The sequence below is a fragment of the Lipophrys pholis genome (genome assembly GCF_963383615.2).
Source record: "Lipophrys pholis genome assembly, chromosome: 7".
NCBI lineage: Eukaryota > Metazoa > Chordata > Actinopteri > Blenniiformes > Blenniidae > Lipophrys > Lipophrys pholis.
Genome location: NC_137638.1, coordinates 11,475,665 through 11,497,939, shown reverse-complemented (window position 1 = coordinate 11,497,939; position 22,275 = coordinate 11,475,665). Strand labels below are relative to the sequence as shown.

At 40.0% G+C, this 22,275-nt stretch overlaps 4 protein-coding genes across 5 annotated transcripts; all 4 read left to right on the top strand.

Moving 5' to 3' along the window:
• The first annotated feature begins 1,085 nt into the window (after positions 1-1,085).
• gp1bb (glycoprotein Ib platelet subunit beta) lies at positions 1,086-2,864 on the top strand. Its single transcript, XM_080467875.1, has 2 exons — positions 1,086-1,156; positions 1,798-2,864. Exons 1-2 carry the CDS (start codon positions 1,141-1,143, stop codon positions 2,430-2,432), a joined length of 651 nt encoding a protein of 216 aa, XP_080324001.1. The 5' UTR covers positions 1,086-1,140; the 3' UTR covers positions 2,433-2,864.
• A 500-nt stretch (positions 2,865-3,364) lies between these two features.
• Positions 3,365-12,569, top strand: dhx37 (DEAH (Asp-Glu-Ala-His) box polypeptide 37). 2 transcript variants are annotated; one of them, XM_080468318.1, is made up of 26 exons: positions 3,365-3,745; positions 3,848-4,017; positions 4,254-4,366; positions 4,468-4,828; positions 4,914-5,062; positions 5,154-5,246; positions 5,375-5,471; positions 6,088-6,201; positions 6,285-6,501; positions 6,619-6,717; positions 6,805-6,872; positions 6,990-7,125; positions 7,211-7,287; positions 7,451-7,683; positions 8,029-8,140; positions 8,240-8,346; positions 8,616-8,804; positions 9,065-9,189; positions 9,861-9,977; positions 10,076-10,248; positions 10,428-10,542; positions 10,664-10,801; positions 10,882-10,976; positions 11,478-11,551; positions 11,781-11,878; positions 11,974-12,569. In XM_080468318.1, exons 1-26 carry the CDS (start codon positions 3,643-3,645, stop codon positions 12,048-12,050), a joined length of 3,450 nt encoding a protein of 1,149 aa, XP_080324444.1. In that variant the 5' UTR covers positions 3,365-3,642; the 3' UTR covers positions 12,051-12,569. The 2 variants fall into 2 exon arrangements, with proteins under 2 accessions (XP_080324444.1, XP_080324443.1); XM_080468317.1 differs by having other exon boundaries at positions 6,802-6,872.
• Positions 12,570-13,132: 563 nt separating this feature from the next.
• On the top strand, positions 13,133-16,080 carry LOC308111741 (uncharacterized protein). Its single transcript, XM_080466753.1, has 2 exons — positions 13,133-13,972; positions 15,510-16,080. The coding sequence occupies exons 1-2, from the start codon at positions 13,153-13,155 to the stop codon at positions 15,971-15,973; spliced, it is 1,284 nt and encodes a 427-aa protein (XP_080322879.1). The 5' UTR covers positions 13,133-13,152; the 3' UTR covers positions 15,974-16,080.
• Positions 16,081-18,551: 2,471 nt separating this feature from the next.
• Positions 18,552-22,151, top strand: ufd1l (ubiquitin recognition factor in ER associated degradation 1). The gene is made up of 12 exons (XM_080467104.1): positions 18,552-18,686; positions 18,906-19,038; positions 19,240-19,272; positions 19,362-19,483; positions 19,692-19,822; positions 19,923-19,995; positions 20,075-20,143; positions 20,226-20,294; positions 20,362-20,412; positions 20,487-20,575; positions 20,895-20,979; positions 21,126-22,151. The coding sequence occupies exons 1-12, from the start codon at positions 18,684-18,686 to the stop codon at positions 21,198-21,200; spliced, it is 933 nt and encodes a 310-aa protein (XP_080323230.1). The 5' UTR covers positions 18,552-18,683; the 3' UTR covers positions 21,201-22,151.
• The last annotated feature ends 124 nt before the right edge of the window (positions 22,152-22,275 follow it).

The window sequence follows — 22,275 nt, the reverse complement described above, 5'->3', positions numbered from 1 at the left end:
TGATAAAACTTGTTTGATTGATATACACTGATAACATCTATTGATAGGCATGTTTTAGTTTTCAGTTCCTAAAATATGAGATAAACAAACCATCCATCCATCCATCCATCTTCAATAACACTTTACACAATCCAGTCCATCACAGGGCGAACACAGAGCCTTCAAATTGAACACTTGAAACTGAACACTAGAATGTAAACCATGTTTTGTATGATGGTGCAGTGCTTTGTGCTTTGCTCTCGTATCATAGCAAGACGTTTGTAGGTAATTTGAATCTGCCTTTCTGTGTGGAATTCATGTTTCTGCCTGTGTGGCTGAAGAACAAGGCCTTTCTATTCCAGGTCAGCTACCCGAAGAAAAACACATATACCTGATTAAAGCTGCTGATCAATTCATCCGGATGATTACACAAAAAGAAAATGTGCAACAATAATTTTAGAGCCATATTTTATGTTTTAAGTTAAACTGTCCACCGTGTGTTTGAAATATCTATCTTCAGTGAGATGTCTATTAATAAGTTATCAGTATTTTTGTTGCATTTGCTTGTTAGAAAGATAAGTAAAGAAAAAGAATTCCCCGGCAAATTACATAAAACACAAAAATGTTTTAACAGCACCAGATTCTTTTTTCCCCAACAAAAACAACAATAATGAGACATTTTAAGATAATAATGATGATACATTTATCTATATAGCACGTTTAAGAACAATTGTTCTTAAAAGTGCAAAAACACACCAAAAAAGGCAGGTGAGACAGGAGACATTTTCTTCTAGTTAAATGAAAATATGCATTTTTATCTGAACAAATATTATCACCTCTAACTAAACTTTTGTTGCAAAAACTTCATAAGCAATGACAGCCACTAAATCATTCCTTTGTTATGAATGCACGCGAGACCAGTTGCAAAAATTTTTGTCCAGTCCCTCTTATATTATCATTATTGATGATTGAAGTGAATGTAAAACTAATAGAAAAGTAAACTGAATTCGCTTGACAGAAAGACACGTTATATGCTGACGTGCATTCACCACACGAGTTGGCGTGTGTCTGTACTCAAAATTTGACAGTGTCCTTTATCAGTGAGTTCCAGCTGGCAGTGAGAAACAGTCTTCCTCCAAGAGAAACAGTCGTCTCGTGAGGATGTGCAGCAGGGACGGTAAATAACTCTCCTCTGACTTTATTCAGACTCTTTAGTTGTGCAGGAATTTACCAACATTAACAAGGTTAAAACAAACTGAATTTTCATTGAATTTCTTTCTACTAAATGTGAAATTTGTCAAATGTATTGTTTTAATGACTGGAAAATTAGCTACACCCTTTAAATGTAAAGAAACATTATCAGTGACGCAGTTAGGCCTTGGAGTGTGAAGCTTGATTTCGATTCTTATTTTCTGATCTGATTTGAGGGAAATCATAAAATATGATATAATGTTATGACTCTTTGGTTCCCATCAAATTCCTTCACACAGTCACTTCACAGACGGCATACAGCTGCCCTCATGGTGAAATAGATATGAAAGAAAGTATAGTTGTTTGTTTTAAGGACACCATACTGATAGCAAACATAATAATGCCATAATAATTAGTTACATGAAGATTTTTTCCCCCATTACCAGCATTAAGGGAGCAATATAACCACAAATAATCATATCATCATAATTAATGTTTATTGTTAGTATCTTTATTTTTGACAGTACTGATTAATTTTCACTATCTTACATTATTAGTACCTCGAGTAACAGAAAACCAACTGGCCACACACTGTGATTAATCTTGATTCTTCCTTTTCTCCTCCAGAGGTTGGTAACATGAAGGGGCTTCTGCTCCTGGGTCTGCTCCTCTTCTTGGAAGGTCAAAGGTCATCAGCGTGTCCCCAACTTTGCTCCTGTCATGGTGATCAGGTGGATTGCAGCAGCAGGTCCCTCACATCCTCCTCGCTGCCCACCACTTTCCCAGCTGGGACAACCGAGCTCCTCCTCCACAACAACATGCTGACCGCCCTCCCCATCGGGCTTTTGGATGATCTACCCTCTCTCCACTCTGTCAGCCTTCACGGTAACCCCTGGGTGTGTGACTGTGGGATCCTCTACCTGCGGGCCTGGCTGCTACGTCAGCCCCCGAGTCTGAAGTCTTACCTGGAAGTGAACTGCAGCTCTCCTCCCAGCCTCAGAGGGAGGCTGGTGGTGTATATCACAGAGGAGGAGCTCCTGAATTCGAACCACTACTGGTACTGTGACCTGGCTTTGGCCTCTCAGGTGTGTCTCTTTGTGCTTGTAGTGGTGCAGGCAGTCCTACTAGTGGCTCTCATCATCTTTCTGAAGAAGTTTGAGAAATTATCCAATGAGGCGAAAAGAATCACGGAGGAGAGCTTCACTCCTGAGGAGAGTCAAAAAGAAAATGAGTACACTTCTTTTATGGACAGCCGTATCTGAGATGGAGCTGTGAGCTCAGATTTCCCCGACAGAGTCATCCCAAGGGATTAATAAAGCGAAGTCTAAAGTCTAAAGTGATGTGATATGAGCAGTGTTACTTATTTGCACACGCGTTTTAATAGGATTTTTTTTTTTAATTTAGAAATAGTGAGCAAGCTGTTGTAATGCCTCTGCTGTCTGGTAAACAGACTAACTACAATAGTGTCACTGTGTTTTCTGGGTCACAATGTTTGTAACGCAAAACGGTTTTTGATATCAATAAGTGCAACACCAAATACGCATATGATGAAAAATTATTGCTGGCCATCTTCATTCTTTTGTTGCGCTAATTATTCATTGTTTAGCATTTGTAACATATTTGAACACTTTAAACGTGTTTAACACAGTGAGACACTTTATTTCATGAATATGAGCAATAAATATTTATTACCGAACAACTGGTGTTTGTGTTTATTTCTGTGTACTGTCTGCACAGATTGGTGTCGATGAATGATTTTAGAGCCTCTTCACTCCAAAAGAAGATCTTCTTTTTCTTTAAATTCTTGGGCTTCATAACACACACACAGACACACACAAACACACGCACCACTATTTTGCAGGTAATTAATAATATATAACTTTTTTCATTTTTTAATTGTATTTTTGCATTTTCTTTCAAATAATTGAAAAAAAAAAGATTATTGATGAAGTTTGGTATTCCCTGAAACGTACAATATGGTATTTTGAAGCTAATTATGAAACCATACTTATAATATAAAGTATTCTGATTGATACGGAGAACTGTTACACACCAAGGCCAGTCATGTGCTCAACCTGGTTTTCTTTGAGGAAAATTAAATTAAAATGACACTTAAAAATGTTGGTTTAAGCCGGTGTAGATTTGCTTGTTAGGACGTTTTCACGTGCGGAACCTTTGCACACCGGAGGTTTCCACTCCGGATCAATTTAGCTGAAGCACCCACACATGTTTACACGTGAGGATTTTTTTGAAGAGCTGATTTCGCTACTATAATATTTTCTTTAACGTTATTTTGCTCCTGGGTCGCATGTAACATCAATAAAGTACCTCTAGTGTTACATTATTCAAAGTTTAGCTGCGTGTATATTGCCACGATGGACCTAGATCTTTAGCTTCATGGAAGCTTTTATTGGTTTGTTTCTCGTTTAGAAAATAGATTTGGTAACAAGTTTTGATATTCACGAATCTAAAATGGGGAAACTCAGAAAAAAACACAACTGGAAAGGAAGACAGCAGAAAGATCCACAGCAGCCTACAGATAAAGCCAAAACGGAGGTGGTGGTGGAGTTACAAGGTGGGTTTTTTGCACTATTATTATTAATATTACTTGCATTTACAATTATTACATTTAGGCTCATGACGGGTTCGAATTGTTCCTGTTTTGTGTTTTCATCAGACGGAGACCGACTCAAAGGTGTAGATGAGAGCAACGCTTTGGTTCTCCCCGCCAGCAAAGCAAAGAAGAAGATATCTTCTGTGAAGTCTGTCAAAATTAAAAAGCCTCTGACCAAGAAGCAGAGAAAAGAGCTGCAGAAGGTCCTGGAGCGCAAAGAGAAGAAAGCACAGGTAAACAAACAGGATACAGATAAGTTGACATAATGCGATAAGCACAAGCTGACTGATCAGAAAATCACAATTTCTAATTTCTTCACATTTTGATGCAAATGGTCAAATGGCATTTGAATTAAAAGAATATGGTATTCAAATTATGGAATTTTTTTTATTCAACTTTACTAAATGTAAAGAAATTATTCTCCAGGGACACAAATGTGCTAAATAATTTTGCTTTCTGTTCTGTTTAGAGAGCAGACATCCTGTCCAAACTGGCTGAGGTGCAGCTACCAGAGTCTGAATTGAAGCTTCTGTACACCACATCCAAACTGGGAACAGGAGACAAACTTTACCAGAGTAAACAGTGAGTTCACAACATGATATGTCAGCTGGGACAAAGAGGCAGCATGATGAGTGTGTTATTCGGTAAAGAAGGTGTAATCAGCGATTTTTTGTTGTCTGAAGGTCGTCTGATGAAGTAAAGGATGGAGACACAGATCCTAAAATCAGCAGCGTCAGTGGAGCAAACAGGAAGCGAAAATGGAAGGAAGAAGATGAAGAAGAACAAAACGCCAAAGAAAGCAGTGATCTGGATACTTCATCTGATGAGGAGGAGGCGGATGATGATGAGAATAACATCACAGAAACAAGTGAGTTGAAAGAGGACGCTTCTGCTTGTCAGGAGACTAGACAAGAAATAAAAGAAGAGCAGAAGCCTGAGGAACAAGATGACCAGAACGAGAAGAAAGATCAGGAGAAAGACCAAAACAAGATCCTGTCCCAGCCGACTATTTTCATCCCTGTCGACAGATCACCACAAATCCAGGTCTGTTTGTCTGTGAGAGCATTGAAGGTGTTCCACTTAGTGAAGTGTCTCTATGAGTTTGTTTTAAGCCTGTTTAAATCTCCAGGAGGCTCGTCTGAAGCTGCCCATCCTGGCAGAGGAGCAGGTCGTCATGGAGGCCGTGAGAGAAAACCCCTGCATTGTCATCTGCGGAGAGACGGGAAGTGGAAAAACTACTCAAGTGCCTCAGTTCCTGTATGAAGCTGGTTATGCAAGGTATTATTTGCCTACAGAACAGGCTCACATAGTTACACCTGGTGATCAATCATGTAGTTGCTGTTAATCTGTTTGTTGTTCATTTGTCCAGTGGTGGTGGGATTATAGGCATCACGGAGCCGAGGAGGGTAGCAGCTGTCAGCATGTCCCACAGAGTGGCCAAAGAGATGAACCTGCCCAAGCAGTAAGATGGATTTACTCACTCTGCCAGTTCAAGAGACTTCCTGTGAAATGATCTCAAATCAACAAGTGTGTACTTATCAGAACATTTCCAATGGTGACAGTACATGTTGTTAATCCTTCTGTTCTCAGGGTGGTGTCGTATCAGATCCGATATGAAGGAAACGTGACGAGTGACACAAAGATCAAATTCATGACGGATGGTGTTCTGCTGAAGGAAATTCAAAAGGTGGTATCCCTTATTGTCACTGTTAATGAATAAAATGACGGAAATTAAGTAATTTTTGTCCAGAGAAACTAAGTATTGGGTCTGCTATAACGTCTGTCTGGAGTCTTCAAGTGTTGGTGACGCAGCTTTTTAGGGTGTAATTTTTCTAACTTTTGTTCAATAAATTCTACTTTGAAACTTTCCATACAATAAATTCCAAGGAATTCATTGGTTTCATTTTTGAATGCAGGTAATCTCAGAGAATATACAAGTACTAAATTAATGCTTTTTAGACATTCACTGCATTTTGATTTCGGAGGCGTTGTCGTCAAAGTGTTGAAATTGGACTTATTTCTTACTGAAAATGTCAACTTGTTTCGATTTTGTAAAAACATCTCTAATGGAATATGTTTTTCTTAATGTAGTTTTATCTGTCTGCTCTAAAACAAAGGGGAACATTCTAAGTTGTCTGTAGGTTAATCTGTTCTTTTTTCTCATTTTTAACTTCACTGCCCACTCAAAGTAAAAATGGGCTGTATCTGGCACCACAATAAATATGAGTTTGTGACCCCTGTATTACACAGTGCATACATCCATCAGAGTCCAGCATGTTACCAATTTCCTGTCTGTGTTGTAGGATTTTCTGCTCCAGCGATACAACGTGATCATCATAGACGAGGCTCATGAAAGGAGCGTGTACACAGACATCCTCATTGGATTACTGTCTCGTATCGTCCCTCTGAGGAATAAGGTAAGACACACAGCTACTGTGTGCGGCTTTAATTCATTGAACATCTTACAGCCTGTTAAACTCTCGTGTTTTTATCTCTGCAGAAGGAAATGCCGCTCAAGCTGCTCATCATGTCTGCTACTCTGCGGGTGGAGGACTTCACAGACAACCAGAAACTGTTTAAGACTCCTCCGCCGGTCATCAAGGTGGATGCTCGCCAGTTCCCCGTCACGATCCACTTCAACAAGCGCACTCCGCTGGAGGAATACACCGGAGAGGCTTTTCACAAAACCTGCAAAATCCACCGCATGCTGCCTCCAGGTGCACATGTAGCAGAGTCGAGTTGTTTTAAGGGACAACAGGAAAAAAACAGTCTAACACGAAGAGTAATTAGCCTTCCCACAGACACGCGCCCTGACGCTTTGTGTGTGATTCCAGGTGGTATTCTCGTGTTTCTCACTGGTCAAGCCGAAGTTCACAACCTCTGCAGGAGACTGAGAAATGCTTTCCCCTTCAGGAAGAGCAGCACAATCACAGGTGAGTGGTCGCAGTCCCGACAAAGCACCAAGCAACAACAACCTGTTGGTTTTTTTTTATACATGAACTGGTGTTTTAATCCAGCAGAGGAAGAAGAAGCAGACACGTCAGAGGCGATGAAGAAGTTCAAGAAAGCCAAACAGAAGAAAACTGTTGTAAGTCTGCTTCGGGTTCAAATAATCCTGAACCAAATCCCGTCTGTGCCCGTTTGATCCAGACCTCCGCCTCTTTCCAATACATACATTTTGTAAGCTTGTTAATTCTGCGTCCAGTCTCTGCCAAGAATCGACTTGGATAATTACTCCGCCCTGCCGATGGATGAAGGGGACGAGGACAGAGAGGCGGGTATCGGAGACGACGACGATGGAGGCTCGGACATCGACATCGGCGACGATCCCACTGATGGAGGCAAGCTGCTCCATATCAGTAACTGTCTGGTGGATGTGTGTGCAATGAGCCCTTTCATGAACTCTGTTCTGCATTTTGTCACTAGAGACGAAGGCAGACCCGTCTATTCCTCTCTATGTGCTCCCACTCTACTCTTTGTTGGCCCCCGAGCAGCAGGCTAAGGTGAGATTAATATGTCCTGTGTCATTCATCAATATGTTACAGGATACTGTGTTGCTCAGATAATAAGTTGAACAAATATATTGTACCCTGTAGAAAGTCTAAGCGTCTCTTCTCTTCAAATTGTATGCTTACAAAGTCGTGTATGGCTGTTTCCTGACCGCAGGTGTTCAGGCCGCCTCCAGCCGGCACACGTCTCTGTGTTATTGCCACTAATGTGGCGGAGACGTCTCTGACCATCCCGGGTATCAAGTACGTCGTCGACTGCGGTCGAGTGAAGAAACGTTTCTACGACAGAGTGACTGGAGTGTCGTCCTTTAAGGTGACCTGGACCTCGCAAGCCTCAGCCAATCAGAGAGCAGGAAGAGCGGGACGAACAGAGCCGGGACACTGCTATCGGTGAGTGAAATACTGCACTGGAAAACCAATTAGTTTTTTTTTTTTTTCCAAAATGAACAGTTTTGCATGCAAGGCTGCCGTAAGCTGTGCAAGACTAAACTTCCACACCGACTTCCATAAATATCATAGCAATATTCCAGTTGAGATCAAAATAAAATTCAAAGTCATTAAAGATTCAAAGGACTTAACCTCAGAAAACAGCCCCAGAGGAACAGAAGCTTCATTTCGAATAATTTTTTTTTATTTTATTTTTTTAAATCGCTGTCCATCAACTATTATTAACATATATTTTGGGGGTCTTACAGGTGTTATCCACTAATGCTTCCTATTTTGTTTCTCCCGCAGGCTGTACTCATCCGCTGTGTTTGGAGACTTCAGCTTGTTCTCAGAGGCAGAGATCACGCGCAGACCTGTGGAGGACCTGGTTTTACAGATGAAAGACCTCAACATAGAAAAGGTCTGTTAAGCAAAGTGAGAAACTAACCCGCTGGAGTATAAAGAGCGACGACATTTAAAACCTTATCATTTTGTTTGTTTGTTTTTTTTCTTCGTGCAGGTGGTTAATTTTCCTTTCCCCACGCCGCCTTCTGCCGATGCTCTCGCTGCAGCAGAGCAGCTTCTGGTCTCTCTGGGAGCTCTGGAGGAGCCGCCTCGCACAGGACGGTAACTGATGTTTCTGTGATTGGTCTTAGGCTTCCTGGGGAAACATAACTATTGAATTAAGACTGTTCAGATAGCATTGATGGTGTTTTCTCCCATCTTACAATCTGCAATAAATAGAAAAGGGAGAAAGGCTTTTTTACGTTTTCAGTTGATCATTGTCAAAAAGTGTTTTTTTATTGGATGAATGAAAGTGTCAGAAATGTGTGGTATACTATCACATTTGTAAACTACTTGTTTTCTTTTTGTTTGTTTGTTTGTTTTTTTTAAAGTGTAAAAACAATGCAGCGAGCGAGGCTAACCTGCCCCATCTCCCCGCTGGGCAGAGCGATGGCTTCCTTCCCTGTCGCACCGCGCTACGCTAAAATGCTAGCCCTCGGGAAGCAGCAGGATTGTCTGCCTTATGTTATCGCTGTGGTAGCAGCTATGACAGTCCGGGAGATTTTCGAAGACCTTGACAGGTGAAAGATTTTTTTATTTTTTTTCTTCTAATCACATGGAATTAATTCTGAGTGTTATGGATGACAAAGTAGAAATGAGGCCTTCCAGGGGATTTAAAGTGTATTCTTCAAGGGAGTAAAACTACAAACTGATGCTTCAGGCTGCATCAACTGGCACCAATGACACATATAGAATGTGTTTATTCCCATGTAGTATACATGTTTTGGTTTTCTTAATCTCAAGTTGTTGTGACTGTAGCATACTGTCTTTATCTGCTCAGACCTACACCCAGTGAGGATGAAAACTCCAAGCTGACCCAGCGCCGAGCTCGGCTCACCCAAATGAGGCGCCTCTGGGCCGGGCAGGGAGCGTCTCTCCTGCTGGGGGACCTCATGGTCATGCTGGGTAAGGATAGTTTTTTTTATAAATCAGGCAGCCAACAGTACCAGACCGAACAACAGACTGTAGACGGTATGCTGACCTTTTATGATCATGTGATGTGGCTCCAAAATGATAATCTTCATCTTGAACTCTGCAACTCTGTTTTAAAAAAACAAGTCAAATGGTTTTTATTGGAATCCATACAAACACCTAATTATTATGAAATACTTTTTAACTAATTGTGATACATAGTTTATATTTCTCCTGTCATTTTATTTTCTTCTTTTTTATGATTAATCGGTCTGTGATAAGTTATGTTGGGCTATATATATATATATGTGTGTGATAATTAATTTTGTGCAATAGATTTGTATAGGAAGAACTTGTATTTTATCAATTTATTTTAAATTTATACTGTACTTTTGTACAATTTTGTGTTTTTAATTGTTCACTATGATGTCACTTACATATTTCTTTATGGGTTTTTTATTCATTTATTAATTTTTTATGAGGACCACAATGGAATTAAGTTATCTATGACTTTATTGTGTCATCCTCTGGTTTTCTTTTTTACATGTCATCAAAATGATTAATATATATTTGTATGTTTTATTTTGTATGCACTTGTAGAAAATCCAAATAAATCCATTCACATTTGTGTTAGTCTTACCGTATTTATCTATGCATGGCTGCAGGTGCTGTTGGTGCTTGTGAATTTGCTGGCTGCACTCCCAAGTTTTGTGAGGACAATGGGCTGAGGTATAAAGCCATGGTGGAAATCAGGCGGCTCAGAGGGCAGCTCACTAATGCAGGTACGCACACGCAGCAGAAAATTAAAAAACCCACTCTGACCTGCTGCAGAAAAACATGAGAAAATGACCTAAATCTTGTCTGTGTGTCCTCTCCTTAGTGAATGCTGTGTGTCCGGAGGTGGGAGTGTTTGTGGATCCTAAGATGACCCCACCAACGGAGCACCAGGTCGTTTGCCTGCGGCAGATTGTTCTGGCTGGACTGGGAGACCACCTCGCAAGGCGAGTTCAAGCTGAAGATATCCTGGATCCAAAATGCAAGAATGGATACAAAGTAAGTTCCTGGAAGTTGTCAGGTAACTGAAGAGTTTGTTTATAATGGATGATCATTTTCCTGGTCAAGCCGAATCGAGATCAAATGAAATAATTTTCCTGCTCTCACGCTTGGGATTCTGTCGAATGCTCTGTATTATTGCTCTGCTTCAACAGTTTTGTTTTTCTCTGTGTTCATAGACTCCGCTTATGGACGACCCAGTGTTCATTCATCCGAATTCTGCGCTTTTCAAAACACTGCCAGACTTTGTCGTCTACCAGGAGATCATGGAGACCACAAAGATGTATATGAGAGGTAAAAGGTTTTGGTGGAAAATCACGTTGTTGTGTGGAAAGACATTCGTTACCGTCCACATTTCTTTGATATTGATCCGGATTTTCCTCATAAAATGTGTCCTCCTTTCTGTGTCTGGTAGGAGTGTCAGCTGTAGAAGCAGACTGGGTCCCGCAGCTTCTGCCTCAGTATTGTCACTTCGGCTCTCCCCACGAGTCTCCGGCTCCGTGGTTTTGTTCGACCACTGGCACCATCAGATGTCACTGCTCAAGCACCTTCTGTAAGTTCACTGCAGCAGAAGATTACAGCTCGAAATGTCTCTGCTGACGTTTAAGGAAACGCCATGTTTCCCCTCTGCAGTCCGTGTGGGTTGGGAGCTGCCTGCGGTGGAGATGGAGTATCCAGACGGCCTGGAGCGCTACAAACTGTTTGCCACGTTTCTTCTTGAGGGGCAGGTAAGGCAGCAAGGACAATGTGTTTCAAGCAGTATTATTTCTAGATTTAGCAACTAAAAATAAAAGTCTTTCAAGTTTAGTTAAACTTTTCAGATAGTGTTTCATATGGTTCTGTTGTGTTGAATGTCAGTGCAAGTTTTATAAAGTCCTAATTCCTCTTTCACATTCCTCATGATTATTCCTCACGTCATTGTAATCAATTTTGTATTGATTTGCAGGGTCTTCACTGTATATTTAAATGCAAGAATCAATATACACATAAAGATAGTTTGAACAATATAGAACTTTTTTTCAGCCGTATCTTCTGATGCTCTTAAGTGTTGAAATCAGAAATGCCCATCGTTATAGATGAAAAATATTGTATAGTTATTAAGAGTTAGTTTTGTTGTTTCATCTGTTTTGCTTTCTGTGTGAAATGCATGCAACTTTCCCTTAAACTGGGCAAACGTTACATGCAGCTCATCAAATCTATTAAACTTGTACTTGATTTATGTTTCACAGGTTTGTTCTCAGCTAAAGAAACACAGTGGCCACCTTCTCTCAAACCCCTCCATTATGCTGAAAACATGGGCAAGGTAGGCCTACACACACACACACACACACACACACACACACACACACACACACACACACACACACACACACACACACACTTTCTCTCTCTTTGGAATTTTGTTCCATTTTTGTCATGTCATAAACGTACTTGTTAGGGTCCAAGCACTGAAAGTGCAGGAGGATCCTATTGAAATGGGAGGGATTATTTCAAGTGGATTTACTCTTATTCTCCTGTTTTTGCCGTTTCAGGCTGCAGCCCAGGACCGAGGCTGTGTTGGGACCGCTGGTGTCAAAGAGGGTTGACTGCAGGGAGGCACTCCTGTCTGTCTGGAAGACTGAAGATAAATGTGAGGATTGAATTCCCTGTTGGTTTGTTTCTGAAGGTTTTATCTTGCGTCAGTGTGATTATTGTTGTTTGTGACGTGTCTTCTTCATCCTACAGTTCTGTTGTCTGCATACTGCCAGTGGTTACCTGAATCTATGCATCAAGAAGTTGCCAAAAACTGGCCTCCGGTATGAGATCTTCACCTGGAAAGCAAAAAACAAGACGATGGACTTCTGACCAGTGATTTGAGATTACGCAACACATCAGCAGAACAATTCCCCTTTTTCAGTTTTGTATTTTGTACACTATATATGTGACTGTAAAGTTTTAGCCAAGCAGATGACAACTTAGAATGCAGATAGATAGAATGCAATGGTCACTATTAATGTGTGTGCGTGTACTACTGTCATTAATCTATGACTCAATTGGTCTTCATAAGACTTATAAAATCTGTGATTCTGAAAAAGACTGTGTTGGTTGTGATCAATAAAAATGTAGTGATCAGTGTGAAAATATGTCTAGCCGAACAGGGTGAAATGGTAAGACTGTTCAGAACCGTCACATCAGAAATGTGTGCATGGTTTCTATACAGTGATGTGTCTGGGGAGAAAATGTTACACCTCAAAACTTCATTGTTAATAAGTCAACCATTTCATTTTAAGCTCAACAGTGTTTGTGGTTATACTTAATTTAATACAAACTTATCGTAAGAGATTTGTCTTTCAGTTGTGTTTTCATTTTTTACAAAAAAAAGTGTACAAGCAAGTATTTGAAAGTCACCAAAAGGTTGTTTTGAATAATTGTTTCAAAAAAGAAGTTGGATTATCGAGTTTATCTCTGAAAGAACCGGTTGGTGGAGAGGATGGTCGATGTTACAACATAGTCACCTCAAAGGCTCTTATAAATTATGTTATCGACCGAATATGCAAAAATAAAATCACTATAGAAGTTGTGTGTAGTACTACAGGATTGTACTGATCTGAACTGCTTCACAGTTAAGTGATTTGCACTCAAGTCAAAGCAAGAGCACCAGTTCAGTGCAAGGTTATTGCGTTTTCTTTGTAGTCTGTGTTTTTGCAACAGTCCAAGAAACGTGTTTTGGGCTCATTGGTGTTTCTAAAGTTGGACGGGTGCTGCAAAGAGCTTCAGCGTCAATCAAAAGCGTTACAGCAGAAAGGCTCACCCTTGTCCGTCGATATGACGTAATTTGACGCCATGCCGCCAGGGGGCGACATGTTTCTGAAAGACTCGATAAGATTGTTTACCTTCCCGTTGTTTTTCCGGCCACAGTGAACAATGGCGACTGGACGAGAGAGGGTTTTGATCGAGTTGGAACTGCTCGACATTGAACAGCAAATGCTTTTGATACGGATGTTGCAACGCAGACGAAAGCGAGGTCGAGGGAGGCGGTGGTGTGTCCGCCCTCCGAACGAGTCGCGGCAGGAGACGGGGGAGTTTGCTACACTGGTCCAGCCACTGAGGCAGCTGGGCGGGAGCGACATCAGCTTCGGGTATTTCGGGATGTCGGTAGCTCGGTTCGACGATCTGGTTAGTCGTTTGCGACCATTCATCAGGCACCACTCGACTCACAACATGCCCATTAATTTAGAACAAAGACTGGCAGTGACGCTGAGGATTCTATCTTCAGGCGCAGGCCAACAGACTGTAGCGGCCAGCTACCAGCTGGCCAACTCCACGGTGTCGTGCATCTTATCGGAGGTGTGCAAAGCGCTGTGGAAAGCCCTGCAGCCGGAATTTCTGCCCTGCCCTTCAACAAGCACGTGGGCAAACATAGCAGCCGATTACTGGAAAATGTGGGACTTCCCAAACTGCGTCGGGAGCCTCGATGGGAAGCATGTAACCATCAAGGCGCCGCACCCCCTTCTTCTCATCGCTACATGCGATGCCAGGTATCGCTTCACAATGGTGGACGCGGGAGCCTTTGGGGGCGACAGCAGGGCTTTCGATGAGAGCATGTTTGGGACTATGCTGCTCGAGCACAAGCTGAATCTGCCCCCGGCAGATGACCTCCCCGGGACCACAGTCAAGATTCCCCATGTGTTAGTTGGTGACGCTGCCTTCCCGCTGCACTGCAACCTCATGCGACCGTTTCCAGGTATGTTACAGATTGTATTAAACTCACAGTATTACCCATTTTGTGACTGCAGTTTACATTAGGATATTTGGACATTGGTTGTGGGGTCCCACAGGGATCTGTCTTAGGCCCAAAGTTGTTCAATTTATACATTAATGACATTTTTAATGTGTCAAAATTATTAAAATTAGTTATTTTCGCAGACGACACAAACATTTTCTATTCTAATGACAATTATAGTAATTTAATAACTAATCTAAACTGTGAACTAAGGAAATTAAAAACATGGATGGACATTAACAAATTGTCCCTCAACTTAAACAAAACAAAAGTAATGTTTTTCGGTAATTATAATGGAAAACCAGACCCAGTAATTATAGACGGTGTAGTTTTAGATACAGTATCAGAAATTAAATTCTTAGGAGTCACCATTGACAGTAAATTAAGCTGGAAACCACACATAAGTCACATACAAGGTAAAGTCTCCAAAAGCATCTCAATCATTAATAAAGCCAAGTTTTTCTTAAATTACAATGCATTATTTCTATTATATGGTTCGTTAGTTTTGCCATATCTAAATTATTGTATAGAAGTTTGGGGCAATAACTATAAAAGTTCATTACACCCCCTTGTTATACTCCAAAAACGGGCTGTAAGAATTATACACAAAGTAGGATATTGTGATCACACTAATATATTATTTTTGCAGTCTAAAATGTTAAAATTGCATGATTTAGTTGAATTCTCTGCTGCCCAACTTCTGTTTAAAGCTAATAAAAATGTGCTACCTGCAAGAATACAAATGCTTTTTGCACGCACAGAAGGGGGATATAACCTGAGGGGGTGTGATAACTTTAAGGTTCAAGCAGTGTCTTCCACTAGGAAAAGTATGTGTGTGTCTGTATGTGGAGTTAAACTCTGGAACAAATTGGGAGTAGAGCACAAACAATGTCCAAATATTCATCAATTCAAATCAAGATATAAAAAAATAGTATGGTCAAAATACCAGAAGGAGGATACGGGCACTTGATTACTAATGGATGTTACAAAGTGATGTATACTTTAATACTTTAATGGTCAGATCTAGCTAATGATGAAGTCTATTGTTGTTATTACTATTATACTATTGCAGTTGTTATTATTGTTATTGGTATCATTATTTTTTATCATTATGGTTGTTATTATTGTAAGAGGATATAACATGTAATTCAGTAACAAGAAATAACTAAGTGATTATATTGTATTAGTAATATCATACATTATCTAATAGACTATATGTCTTGGCTGTTTTTGTTGTTGTTTTATTTTCTGTTTTATTTTAACAGTGTTATTGTTGCAGCCACATTATCATTATTATTTAAGTTTATGAACAGGGGTGGGAGTTAATAAGCTTATCTTCTTCCCACTCCTTTTTGAGCTAGAGTGTTGATATTATTTTTTCTTTTATTGTATTTTTTTCTGGCTTTTATGCCTGTGTTGTGTAGCTCGAAATAAATTTGGAAATGAAATGAAATAGTGTAAGAATGTCCTAACCAAAGATTTTGTTTGTTTTTGTCAGGAGTGGATCTGACTACAGACAAGCAGGTCTACAACTACCGCCACTCCAGAGCCAAGAGGGTCATTGAGAACGCCTTTGGCATCATGGCAGCAAGATGGAGAATTCTTGGAAGGCCAATTGAGTTTCTACCAGACAAATCCGTGGACGTGGTGAAGGCTTGTGTGGTCCTACACAACTACCTTGCCTACACTGATGAGGTGAACAGCCCAGAGAGCCGCTACATACCACAAAGATTTGCTGACACTGACGGCTGCGCTGGGTCCATCCAGCTTGGCGAGTGGCGTAGGGTGGTGGAAAGGGACTCAAACCTTGTGGATCCTATTAATCTGCCTCTGATGACCAGAGCTCAAACTACCAAAGCTGCCATGGCTGTGAGGAATGATTTAACGTCTTTCTTTCTGTCACCACATGGAACCATACCGTGGCAGGATCAGATGATGTATTGTGGAACACTTGAACAATGAAGCATTTGTGATTTTATTTAAATAAACATTTCACTGTTCCCAAACAAACTGGGTTTTATATCTTGTGCAATGATTTAGCAAACGAGGTGCAATAAATATAATGTATGAAAATACACTGTCAGCATCTTAAAAAGCAAAATGGTCACACAAGTTAATATTTTGTTGGACCGCCATTCGCTTTGATTATAACATCCATTTGTTGTGGCATTGTTTCATTAAGCTTCTGTAGTGTCTCAAGATTTATTTCCATTCAGTGTCCTTCTCCAGCACATCCCAATGTTTCCCAGTGGGGTTAAGGGCTGGACTCTGTGAATATGCCCGTGCCATCAGAGAAGAAGCCTGATGGCATCAGCTGATGGAATAACTTGATCATTCAGTATATTCAGGTAGTCGGCTGACCTCAATCTCTGGGCACATAATGTTGCTGAACCCAGACCTGAGCAACTGCTCCCACAGGCTTGTACAGTAAACACTAGGCATGATGGGTGCATCACTTCATCTGCCTCTCTTACCGTGGTGCGCCCACCACTCTGGAGCAGAGTCCATCTGAACTCATCAGACCACATGACCTTCCATTGCTCCAGAGGTTAATCTTTATGCTCCACAGCAAATTGAAACCTTTTTCCACCCGACTGATTACTCGTGGTTTTCTTAGGGCGACGCAACTGTCCAGTCCCAATCTCTTTGAGTTCCCTCTGCATTGTGTGTGGAAATACTCCCATTTTTCCTATTCAGGATAGCCCTGTGTTGTGTTGTTTTTCTGCGATGGGATTTCACCAAACATTTAAGTGATCGCCAATCACTTTTCCGACTACATTGCTTCTTTGAGGATGATGTTTCCCCACTATTCTTTCAGTTCTTAATCATACTTTTCTGCGATCTCCTATGATGTTTCCTCTGCTTGATGATGCCAATGATGTGACTCTTCTGAAACAGACCTACCCTCTTCCACGACCACGGGATATGTCTTTCGACATGGTTGTTTAAGAAATAAGAAGCTTCTCTTTGCATCAGTTTGGGTTCAATGACTTTTTGCCAACTGAAAGATAATTGCCAATGCAGTAATGATCTAATAGGGGGCTCTTACCTTTTTCCTTGGTTGAATACAGGTTGCAACTTTGTTTGACCAGGCAGTGTATATATTAGGCTAGACCGACTACAACGATCATCTATCAACTATTATATATATGAAACTAGAAAAAATAAGTATTTTTAAAGTTCAGTTTAGTGTGAACTGGATCTTTCGTGTGCCAAAGAGGGCCTGACGGTTCACTCCTGCTACTGCCTGTGTTCATACAGCAAGTTGAACATTGTATGCATGGCATCCGCCCTCTTGCTCTCTGAAAGCCTATCCAGCATGTCAGTGACCATCTGCCCAAACTTTGAACACTGGTCACACTCCAATCTGCCTGTTTGAGGATCCAGATGACATTCCTCAAGCTGTGCCATCTGTCTGCTCCTGCTTGACACGGGAGACTGTGCTAGCACAGAGAGCAGGTGAGTTTAGGAATCAGAGTCTGAAGTGCTGTGTGTAAGTAAAAGAAAGCCGACAATTAGAGCTGCCCCCAATTATGTAACAAGCTGTCATACACAATCACCTATGTAACATCTTCTATTTCCTTTATTTTACCAACTCGATAATCTGAATTAATTCCAGCTGAATTTTTCAGAGCTGCGTTCTCGGATTGTTTCATGTGTGGGTCTGGCTGCTGCAGTTCTATCATTTTGGCTAAATATATATATTCGATTTTTATCATTTCTTGGGCCCTTGAGTATCTGTAAAATGCCTTCACTGCAGTGAGTATCTGATTTTTAAACCAATAGTGTTTGCCTGAAAACTATTGAACATGCATTTCGAACAGTTCAAGCGTTTAGATTCTTTTCACATTTATTTTTTAAATGTAATTTCTTCCTAGTTATTTCCTAGTTATGTTTTGTTCTTGAATTATTACTGGGTAATTTTTCTAGTCAGGTGGTAGTATTACTTTGACAGCATTTGCAAAGAGGTTATAACTTGTTTGACGAAATCATGTGATCTCAATCTCCGGTTTGTGTACGTATAAAAAACGTCTCTAGCAGAGGATGGTTTCGATCCATCGACCTCTGGGTTATGGGCCCAGCACGCTTCCGCTGCGCCACTCTGCTTACTGTGAACGACGACATCGACATATTTGTACTTAACAGAAGTGATATTGACATCTCTGTTGATATTGTTATACATATATATATATATATATATGTTGCCAAATGTTTCGCCTCAAAATACTGTATCTATTTATTATGTTTTTAAAAAAAATTTTATTTAATGAAGTAGACCAGAAAATTCCACAGATAATTTTAAGTGCCTGCCTCTCCTTTCATTTCAGCGTCTCCCTGGCTACAGAGGTGGATTGACCGAAACGTTAACAAAAGACATCGCAACATATTCCCGTACAACCCGCATGTTTTTATGTGCTTTTTGTGTCCGTGCTCCTGTGGGTGTGGAACTGGTTACTCTGAGAGAAAAAAACAACACAGAAAAAAATAAATTAATACTGTATTAATAAAATTAAACGGCCGCCGGTGTCGTCACTTCCTCTTCTTGACTTCCGGCTCGCAGCCGGAAAAAAGCTGAAAACAGCAGCTAAAAGACCACTGCGTACATCTGCAGTTTGCTGAATTTAAAATCTTATTCTCAGTCGTTTAGTCCGCACAGATCTAAACTGTCAACATGGTGAGTATCAGCCTGTCCGTTTTTGTCGCTGTCGACACATTTGCGTCGAAATAAGTCTGTTAGTTTGAAGTGGTGTAGTTAGCGAGCGGCTAACAACAACAACACTGCTGCCACTGAGCTGAATTCTGCGCCGTCATCACCAAGTTGAAACATCGTCGAAACGCTACAAAACGACCGAAAGTGTGCGTGTTTTTATTAACTGGGCCTGGTTTTCTCCAGTTTTCCTTCCAGGTGTTCGACCACACAATATCTCGGGGCTTTCAGAACCGCTTCTCCACTCAGTACCGCTGTTACTCGGTGTCGATGCTGGCTGGCCCCAACGACCGCTCCGACGTGGAGAAAGGAGGCAAAAGTGAGATATATTTCACATAAGAAATACACATTTTGCCACGCATCACATATGGATTGTTGGCAATTTAAACATGGGCATTGTGTGTTATTATGTAATTATATCACAATTTAAACATTGTTATTTATCTATTTAAATATTTAACAGGTCGTCTTTAACCATGTGTGTTATCTCTGGATTGAATGTGATTATTCCTTTTTCCAGTCATAATGCCACCTTCAGCCCTTGACCAGCTAAGTAAGTGCAAGCTAAAGCCATGCATCATAAATAAATCAAAATTTATTTGTGTCTGTATGATTTATATATTTTTCTCTCTAACATTCCAGGCAGGCTTAACATAACTTATCCAATGCTGTTCAAACTGACAAACAAGAACTCTGACAGAATGACACACTGTGGTGTCCTGGAGTTTGTGGCAGATGAGGGAATCTGCTACCTGCCACACTGGGTGAGGAACGGCACTGAGGTTCTTGTTGGGGTCACCAAGACTGAATTGTTTGATGAGCTTAAGAGATAATAACTTTTTCTTATTCTTAACCTGTTCGTCCTGTTTGGAAGTAGTTATAGATCCTGACATAGTACGTCTCTACCCTTTATTAGATACATTTATTAAGCTCCAGTCAATACTCATGTTTTGTGTATTTTTGTTACTGCAGATGATGCAGAATCTGCTGCTGGAAGAAGGCGGTCTGGTCCAAGTGGAAAGCGTCAATCTTATGGTGGCCACTTACTCCAAGTTTCAGCCTCAGAGTCCCGACTTCCTGGACATCACAAACCCCAAAGCTGTGTAAGACTTATTACTCAGGACCATTTCACTATTAGTTTTTGTATTCCTACATGTTGTGTTTTACCTGAAGTGTTTCCACTAAGTACACGTCTCTCTACAGATTGGAGAATGCTTTGAGAAACTTTGCTTGCTTGACCACTGGTGATGTCATCGCCATCAACTACAATGAAAAGGTAAATTAATTCACAATAATGGTGGGTTGATATGTAAATACTATTTTTACTGCAGACTTATGGTTTTGATGTGTTTCAGATTTACGAGCTGAGAGTGATGGAGACCAAGCCAGATAAAGCAGTATCCATCATCGAGTGTGACATGAATGTAAGATCAGTGGCTTTGTCACAGATAGAAATAAACTGCTGTGACGATTTTTCCACTGATGCGTTGTAACTTGGTTTCTCAGGTGGATTTTGACGCTCCATTGGGTTATAAAGAGCCTGAACGAAGACCTCAGTATCACGAGGAACCAGCAGTAAGGTTTTACATTTACATTTTAATTTGGTAGTCTGAACAATGTGATAAAAATCATGTCTTCTTAGGAGGAGGAAGCAGATCCCAGCAGCTATGCTGACATGGACACGGGATTCAGAGTGAGTACACGTTCACACTCTTATTAACGGTAGTCGTAAAGACTAAAGTAATTGGAATCTGTTTCCGTGGTCAGGCTTTTACTGGCTCTGGCAATCGTTTGGATGGCAAAACAAAAGGAATTGAACCCAGCCCTGCCCCTCTCACCGCAGATGACATCAAAAGGTGAAGCGATGTTTTCATGTGTACACACCAGAACTCTGAACGTTACGTACAATATAATGGTTTACCTCATAATCAAGTTTTTCTTTAGGAGTATCTTTTGGCTGGATTGCACAGCAGATGATAGTGAGATTGGACAACAGATTTATTTATTTTTATTATTCATTTTCACACATATCTTTCAAATCCTACACAAGCTATGTCTATCCCGGCACCATTTAAAAAAACAAAAACAAACAAACTTATCAGTGTTAGTTTTACAGGAAGAACTGTTGATGTTACACCATAAATAAGGTTAATTGTCTAATTTTTCATCCCACAGAGGAATTCCCAACTACGACTTCAAGGTTGGCAGGATTACTTTCATCAGAAACTCCAGGCCGCAGCCCAGGAAAATCGTAGATGATGTGAGTAATATGAACATAGTAAATAAATGTTGGCATTTTAATATTTATTTAGTTCTGCTAAGTTTCCTTATTTAATTATCTTTACAAAGAAATTATGTTGTGGTTGTCAGTTTACAAAAATGAATATGTCTTTTTTTTTTGGTTAGGACGATGCCATGAATCGATTCATCGCCTTCTCAGGACAAGGACAATCACTACGGAAGAAGGGTCGTAAACCTTGAACAATAAAGGATGGGTGGACTTGCTTAGTGTACACATCTACCAAATCTTTTGTCACCCTCAGCAGCAAATTAAAAAAAATGTTCTTCAACTGCGTTGGATTTTTTGGTTCACAGTCCCTTTGAAACTGGACTTTTGCTGTTGACTTTGATTATAGTTTGTAATAAAACCTCTGACAATAGTTTAACACCTGAAGGAGATGGCGACACACAAGCCCTGTTCTTTCTGCGGGTATTTGGTTTTTCACATGTTTAAAGAAAAAGTTGTGAATTTTTGTCCTGATATGAGATTTGAATTACTTTTGACCTTTCGACACTTGTCACTATCTTGCTCTTCAACTTGATTATGCCGTTTTTCTGAATACCTTTGTTACGGGAGCTACAATACATTCATTTTAGTTATACTGAAAGTGAGATGTTAAAGTTTTTCCTGAGTTAGATTAACAATTTGAAGTTTTATGCTTTTACTTTGCTTATTTAAAGACAAATAAAGGACTGTTTAGAAAATATTGTGTTATTTTTATTCAATTGCATAGCTTGAATATAAATAAACAACAGTTTTCTTCTATTTTATGTTAGGAAATAAATGGTTGTTTTCACAGTGGAAAACTGACAAACCTTAACATATTCAGCAATATCAGTAAGTGGTGTGAAATGACAGTAATTGTATACCAAACCCTTTGAGAAATGCCCTTGTTTGTCCAAATCGGTAGTTCATGCAGGCATTATTATAGTTGTGTTAAATCTGCATAACATTATTATGTAACGAAATGTTATAAATTTTAATTATTAAACGAATACACTTACGTTGTTTTAATCTATGTTTAACACATTTTTGTGTTTTGAAATATGATATATTTGATATTGAAAAACGGTTTTATTAGCATCGATTGCCATTTTAAACACCCTTTTGTGTATCAAGTACATCAATAAATGTCACTCTATAGAACTGCTCTTGATAGATTTCCTTGTTCTGACAAAACAAGATCCATCTTTTTTTAATTCTTTTAAGTCTATTTGATAATAATAATAATAATAATACATCAAACTTATATAGCGCTTTTATGAACATTCAAAT

Coding starts and splice junctions, on each gene's coding strand:
- LOC308111741 (XM_080466753.1), top strand. CDS start 13,153: ATGGCGACTGGACGAGAGAGGGTTTTGATCGAGTTGGAACTGCTCGAC. Junction 13,973..15,509: donor CCTCATGCGACCGTTTCCAG/GTATGTTACAGA, acceptor TGTTTTTGTCAG/GAGTGGATCTGACTACAGAC.
- ufd1l (XM_080467104.1), top strand. Junction 19,823..19,922: donor ATCACAAACCCCAAAGCTGT/GTAAGACTTATT, acceptor GTCTCTCTACAG/ATTGGAGAATGCTTTGAGAA. Junction 19,996..20,074: donor CCATCAACTACAATGAAAAG/GTAAATTAATTC, acceptor GATGTGTTTCAG/ATTTACGAGCTGAGAGTGAT.
- dhx37 (XM_080468317.1), top strand. CDS start 3,643: ATGGGGAAACTCAGAAAAAAACACAACTGGAAAGGAAGACAGCAGAAA. Junction 6,873..6,989: donor CCAAACAGAAGAAAACTGTT/GTAAGTCTGCTT, acceptor TTCTGCGTCCAG/TCTCTGCCAAGAATCGACTT. Junction 10,249..10,427: donor AATGCAAGAATGGATACAAA/GTAAGTTCCTGG, acceptor CTGTGTTCATAG/ACTCCGCTTATGGACGACCC.